This window comes from Camellia sinensis, chromosome 12 (genome assembly GCF_055761805.1).
Source record: "Camellia sinensis isolate YWXY chromosome 12, ASM5576180v1, whole genome shotgun sequence".
Taxonomy (NCBI): domain Eukaryota; kingdom Viridiplantae; phylum Streptophyta; class Magnoliopsida; order Ericales; family Theaceae; genus Camellia; species Camellia sinensis.
Window position 1 is genome coordinate 56948708 of NC_138972.1, and position 7503 is coordinate 56956210.

At 32.2% G+C, this 7503-nt stretch overlaps 1 protein-coding gene across 1 annotated transcript; it reads right to left on the reverse strand.

Annotated features, from left to right (window-relative positions):
• Positions 1-2884: 2884 nt before the first annotated feature.
• LOC114287759 (tubulin beta-1 chain) lies at positions 2885-7017 on the reverse strand. The gene is made up of 4 exons (XM_028231210.2): positions 6858-7017; positions 5517-5915; positions 4997-5266; positions 2885-3877 (listed from the first exon to the last, which is right to left on the reverse strand). Exons 2-4 carry the CDS (start codon positions 5908-5910, stop codon positions 3198-3200), a joined length of 1344 nt encoding a protein of 447 aa, XP_028087011.1. The 5' UTR covers positions 5911-5915; positions 6858-7017; the 3' UTR covers positions 2885-3197.
• Between the last annotated feature and the right edge of the window lie 486 nt (positions 7018-7503).

Consider the following 7503-nt stretch of genomic DNA (forward strand, 5'->3'; position numbering starts at 1 on the left):
AGAAATGAGAAAAAGATGAATAAATAATATACAGAGGCTATTATATATTACTTTTTTTTTTTCACTGTTTTGAATAATTGAATTACATGGCAATATATTATTAGTTGTCATTAGTTGTGTAATAATTTTGTGTCGTATAAGTAGTGATATAAAACAGTGACAAAATATCAATGATATATAACATTTTTCTACTATAAAATTTATAAGAATTTTTTTTAGCATAATTAAACATTTAAAGTGATAAATTAAACATTTTTTATAAAAAAAATATAAAAAAAAAACGTAAAGAAAATAGTGATATAAAAATTCCAAGATATTACTTGGATTAAATTGAAATATATAGTTTTATTAGATGCAAAAGAATAATTTTCCAAAAGTTGAAGGGGGGCACATGACCCCTCTGGGCCTCACGTGCCTCCACCCCTGGTTGTATCATGAGGAAAAAATTAATATTTTATTTTAAGGTTTAATGTATATTGTCTAGTAAATTTACATTAGAGTATAATAGGAATTAAAATTTTAGAATTTTAATTGACCGTACTAAGTTATTGTTTAGGTGCAAATAGAATCACCCCACAAAGTCATGGACCAAAACTTTTATTTATTTATTTTACAACCGAGTGTCCAAGCCAGCTTTCACACCTCGACTAATTAACAACCAGATAAACCTCCAGTGATCCCAAGATTTAGAATGTTTGACCTTTATGAGATTCAACCCTACGACTTCTTGGATGATAAATCTTTTGGTTACCCCTCATCCCCTACTAAAATCAAACCTTGTGGGGTTATGAACCAAAACTTAGGTTTCATTTGGAATGTGGGTTTGTTTTTTTGATTTTTTGACTTTTTAGTTATTTTAGCCTGGATTAAAAAATCTTGTTTGAGATAGATTTTTTTGATTTTTTTGACTTTTATGAGAGAAAAAATAAAATAATTATAATTTAGATATGATATTTTATCTTATTATGTTAAAAAATTTATTTTATTTTTTGTATAATCATTTTAGTTAAAAAAATCTAAAAACCTTATATGCTAAACGAAGGCTTAATTGCAAGGTTACTTAAATAATTTTAAAAAGGTTTGTAAGCATGGGATTTTGTTTTTTAACATCTAACAGTCAAAACATGTAAAAGACATTTCCTTTTCTTTTTTTTTTGACAAATTATATTAAACCATCTCAAATTATCGATCATTTACACTTTATTCTCTTAAGATTTTAAACCCAACAATTACCCCCTTAAACTATTTGAATTCGAATATTAAGTCCTTTTATTAGTTATCTATTAGATATTTAGATGAAAAATTGTCAAATGTTGTATACATAATAATTATATTAAATTTTATGACCAAATTATCCTATTTTATCTTTTGTAAAAATTTACTATAATTATCATGCGCATAGCACTTGATAATTTTTTATTTAAATATTTAATAGAATAATTTAATATTTAAATTCAAATAATTTAAGGAGGATAATTATTAAGTTTAAAATATTAGAGAGATAAAGACCCTGTAAAAACAGCACAACGCTCAAATATTGTTTAAAAAAATTGGAGCACATGGTGAACTTGTACTATCAGACCAATAATAAAGACATTGAAATGGACAAGGGCAGGGGACCCTCTATTTCACCTTGAAGACAATGACAGCTAAACTACACTTAAGAAATGAATCATATAAGGGAAATCTCATCTTTTTTTTCCTTTTTTCTTTTGTTAAGGAAAGGGAAATCTTATCTTGTGCACCCTAAAGGGTCCAATTATATGCATTCTACTATAAACATTATAATTTGATAACAAAATTTTATAATATTAATCATAAAATGTGTAATTTTATAATAAATTAACATAACAAAATATCTAAAATTTTATAATTAATATCATAAAAGTTTATGGTTTAGTGATGACATTTTTTGTTACATCAATTTGTGACGAAATTACATATTTTATGATTAATATTATAAAATTTTACAATAAAATTACACATTTTATAATACAACGTATTCCATAACATTTTCCATATATGCATATATATATATATATGAGTTTCAGCCAAACTACACTTCTCACTAAGAAATGATATACATATGCATGGGAGTTTCTCAGAGTTCATTTAATACTTTCTAAAACTACATTTCACGGGCTTCCCATAACCAATAAGCAATGAAAGTAACTCAAATCCTTCATCTCGTAAGTCCTTACAGAAAATAATATATATACAAAAAATTAACTTAATTTGATATAAATAAGTATATTAACTTATCATATTTTGTTTTACAAAATGAATATTTTCAATTTAAAATTTTATTTATCATTCGTTTCACAAAACAAAACACGATTAGTTAGTATATCTATGAATATCTAATCAAGCTAATTTTTTACATATATCTATCAATATCTATTATCCATTTCAGAAAACAAAACACAATTAGTTAATATATCTATTGTCGTTCAAAAAAAAAAAAAGTTAATGGAAAGAATGTTTGTCTATCAATATCAAATCAAGTTAATATATCTATCAATATCAAATCAAGTTAAATTTTTACATATATGTTTTTCTCTTCGAGTCATACTATGAGATGAAGAGTTCAGATCACCGTCATAAACCTCTTGAAACCCACAAAAGAGGGTCTTCAGAGAGTATGGAAAGAATGTTGTCTTGAGAAGAGCTACTCCATATGCAAAATAGAAGTTATCAAAAGATAAATTATTTTGCATCACAAAATCTAACCCAACGAGAGGCCATCACCTGATAGTTGGATCAGGAGTTTGATGGTTATATCAATGATTAAGAGCTCAGGAATTCACTCATCAGGAATTCAAATCCTTGTACTCAAATTTTCCACATCCATGATTGAAACATTGCGTAGAAAAGTAAATGCAAGTTGAGCAAATGAGAATATAAAACTGGATATAACAACATTGAAGAAAGACCCATAGAGCAAATTAAATAGATAAAACAAAAACAAATGTGAAATTCAAACAGACAATGATTAACTATGACCTGAAATCTACCCAACCTTGCTCAGCAGTCTCCCTCTCCTTATCTGCCACAAACATTCCGAATAACTTTGAAGAGAAAAAAACTAGTAATTTTCAGACTCCCCTAGTAGAAACAGCAGTTGACAAATCATCACATAACATAGCGCAGCAGAGCATGGAGCATTCGCATTCTTTTTTGAGTCCTCACACGTGTTTTCACATGTCCTCCATACCTTCTTCCTCCTCATCATCATATTCGCCCTCCTCATCAGCAGTAGCATCCTGGTACTGCTGGTACTCCGACACTAGATCATTCATGTTGCTCTCGGCTTCTGTGAACTCCATTTCATCCATACCTTCGCCAGTATACCAATGCAAGAAAGCCTTCCTCCTGAACATAGCAGTGAACTGCTCACTCACTCTCCTGAACATTTCCTGAATGGAGGTTGAATTCCCAATAAAGGTTGATGCCATGGAAAGTCCCCTAGGTGGAATGTCACAGACGCTCGATTTCACATTGTTAGGGATCCACTCCACAAAGTAAGAAGAGTTCTTGTTTTGAACGTTGATCATTTGTTCATCCACTTCCTTGGTGCTCATTTTACCCCTGAACATGGCTGAAGCAGTGAGGTAGCGGCCATGTCGTGGGTCAGCAGCACACATCATGTTCTTTGCATCCCACATTTGTTGGGTCAGTTCAGGGACAGTAAGGGCTCGGTATTGCTGGGACCCACGTGAAGTCAGCGGAGCAAAACCCACCATGAAGAAGTGTAGACGGGGAAAAGGGATAAGGTTTACAGCAAGCTTTCGGAGATCAGAATTGAGTTGACCAGGGAATCGAAGGCAGCAAGTGACACCACTCATGGTTGCAGATATCAAGTGGTTCAGATCGCCAACTACAAATAGTTGCAATAAAGAGATATCAGCAAGGGTACACTGAATTACTAAGTAGGAATAACATGGAGCATTGAACAAGCAAATGACTTTCTAGCAGGAGTAGGTATTTTTGCTGATTAAATATATTTAAGAATTGTGAGGAGCAACTTACAACTTACAACCAACAATAACTAACAGTAATTTCCCATATGGTTATGTCATGTACATTTCTACAAGCAAGTATTGTTGTCCATATGCTAGAGTGTCAACTTGATCCCAAAAAATGAAAGGAAAATAAATAAATAAACAAAAATAATAATGAAAAAAAAAAAGACAGGAGAAACAGTAACCAACAATATACATTAGCAAAGTGTAATATATTATCATTGAGGTTTTAAACTAGAGGATTAACCAACAAAAAAAATTGCCAAAGCTATATAACTGTAGGTTTCATCACCTCATCAGTTAGCCAAATGTGTACAATAATTCATTGAACACAATGTGAATCCCACACACCCTGTTGTGGGATATGCTTGACAACTCAAAAGTCAGTGCAAGCAACAATCATAAATACTTGGGACATAGATCAGCCATAGATCAACTACCCACAACCAGATTGCATCAATTTCACAACAAAGGCCAAGGGACCAAAGGTAATGTACGAGAATTCATAAAAGATGGTGAATTAAAGGGCAGCTTGGGCCCACAGCACATGATGGCTTGCAACTACCAAATCAGTAGAGTAAAACACTAGATAGAAGTTTGGTGCAAAGGAAGGAACAAGCTAGAAAACAAATAAATAATAGATTATTCAAGGAATAATTTGAGCATGAAAAAAAACTCCCAATTTATTAGTTAGTGAGTTGATTGATAACTTGATATAGCACAGCATTGGCAGTATCAATCTATCGAAAATATCAGACCATACTATATCACAAGTTCATTCACAACAATGAGATATTTATCAACAAAGTTCTCTTGACAAGTATTTATGAAAAAAAGAAAACTAATAATAACAGGAAGAGAGAGAGAGAGAGAGAGAGCAGAGATTTAAGAATTTTAGCTATATAAATCAAGTAAATCAACAAACAAAATTCAGAAATATGCAACAAACATAGAAGATTGTAATGTATACTCACAGCTAGGAGTGGTAAGCTTAAGAGTCCTGAAACAGATATCATATAGAGCTTCATTATCAAGCACCATGCACTCATCTGCATTCTCAACAAGCTGGTGGACAGAAAGGGTAGCATTGTATGGCTCAACAACAGTATCTGAAACCTTTGGCGATGGGAACACAGAGAATGTGAGCATCATCCTGTCAGGGTACTCCTCCCTAATTTTTGAAATTAGCAAGGTACCCATCCCAGAACCTGTTCCTCCACCCAGGGAATGGCAGACTTGAAAACCTACAGAAAGACAAATAAAATTGCACCATAAGGTACCTACTACCAGAAAACTAGTCTTAGTGAACAACTGAAATTTAAAAAAATCTAACTGCTTAATCTTTTTTTTGTCTTCCAGAGAACTCTGGTGTGAATCAAGCTATTGAAGAATGTAACATTAAAAGATATCCTGAAAGATAGAAAACCTTTCAAAATATGCTTGACAAAAGAACAATAAGATCAAGAGAAACCTCAAAAAGTCATGTAATTGTACCTTGAAGACAGTCACAGTTCTCGGCCTCCTTCCTCACAACATCAAGAACTGAATCAATAAGTTCTGCACCCTCAGTGTAATGTCCTTTGGCCCAGTTATTTCCAGCACCAGACTGACCGAAAACAAAGTTATCAGGGCGGAAGATCTGGCCATACGGACCAGTGCGAACACTGTCCATGGTGCCCGGCTCAAGATCCATGAGCACAGCACGAGGAACAAACCTCCCACAAGAAGCCTCATTGTAGTAGACATTGACACGTTCGAGCTGCAAATCTGAAGTTCCAACATATCTTCCAGTAGGATCTATGCCATGTTCATCACAAACAACTTCCCAAAATTTTGATCCGATCTGATTTCCGCACTGTCCACCTTGAATGTGAAGAATCTCTCTCATTTTGCCTGAAAATTCGAGAAAGATAATGAACTCAATTCACCAACACAAAATGGACAAGCACTTCTTATAGACTTCGTACAACTTAGAAATGCTTTCAAGAGAATTCAGAATGAACCATAATATATTCAAAACGGAACAATGTAGACAATAGAAAACTTCAGTTAAATGAACATAAGTAATTCAAATCAAAAGATCTATACTCAGTTTAAAATTGAATTCAAATCCACAATAGATCTAGCAATTCAATGAATCTAACTCTAAAAAGACAATTCAAAGTTATTCAATAATACCATCGCTCCACAAGAGACCAAGAGTGTACAGTTACCCACATCCACCAAAAATGTAGAGATTGCACAGAAAAAAGATAACTCATAACAATTGTTATTTAAATTAAAATTCAAAAAGAAGATAGGAAAATTCATGCAGTACAATGCAAAATTTCACTAAAAATTCCAAAATTTTGAAAATTTTTCCAACAACATACATAAAAAGTGACTAAATTATCCCAAGATCTTCAACAGATCTAGCAGCAAAATGAACTCAAAACAAATATACAACGCAATGTAATAGACAATTCAAAAATTCCAGTATCTGCAGAAAGATCTCGCACCATAACTCACTATAATTGTATAAAATGTATGCACACAACGAATGAGATTCAGTACAAAGTTTGAAGATCTAGTGTCGATTTATGGATATATCCGTATGCAGAAATGCACTTGAAAATTTAACTATCTCAACAGATCTTTGGCTATGACACTCAGGTGAATAATATAATTTGAACAGTTTGGTTTGTGCAATCCACAGATCAAATTGCAGATATAAAGATCTAAAATCGCACATATGCATATATACAGAAATTGAATCTGAAAACGAACAAATTCAACAAAAACTATAGAAATCTTGAAGATCTACGAGAGATCTGTAAATACAGACTAGATAATTACCTGCAAGAGAGACGAAGACGAAGAGGAAATTTGAGAAATTTGAAGATCGATCGAGAGAAATGTGACTCGATCGAGAGAGAGAGAGAATGTGTCTGGGGAAGAGATTGAACCCTAGTGAGGTTTATATCTGCGAGTGAAGAACTGAAGGGTGAGATCCAACGGCTGGTGTTGTTTCCCTCCTATTTCATTTAGAACCGTTGGATGCCGTTGGATGTTCGAAATGAACGGTTTGGATTGGATCATTAGAAGTGTTTGGTGAGATTTGATATTTTTTAAATAAACAAAGTTGAGTGACAAATATACCCTTACTTATAATTTGTTAGGGAAGAACTTTTTTTTAAGTTGATTTTTTTACTATTTAAGCCTAGTTTAAAAGTTTTGTTTGAAAAGAACTTTTGACTTTTTGTAGTTTTGTGAGAGAAAAATTAAAATGATTATAATTTAGATGTGGCATTTTATCTTTTAAAGTCTTTACTGTATTGTTTTTTAATAAACTAAATTAATCTGAACTCACTTACCAAACGAAGACTTAAATGGCTGGAATGTCCTTTGACTATGGCCTTTGAAAGTCTATGCACACTCTCTTTTTTCCTAATATTTTAAAAACAACAAGATTACAAATTCATAATTATCTACTTAGAATTTA

Bases quoted from the DNA above. Each gene is read 5' to 3' on its own strand.
- LOC114287759 (XM_028231210.2), bottom strand. From the start codon at position 5,910: ATGAGAGAGATTCTTCACATTCAAGGTGGACAGTGCGGAAATCAGATC. The intron at 5,267-5,516 runs GTACAATTACAT...GTCTTTCTGTAG, and splicing joins GAACTGTGACTGTCTTCAAG to GTTTTCAAGTCTGCCATTCC. The intron at 3,878-4,996 runs GTGAGTATACAT...AACTATTTGTAG, and splicing joins TAAGCTTACCACTCCTAGCT to TTGGCGATCTGAACCACTTG.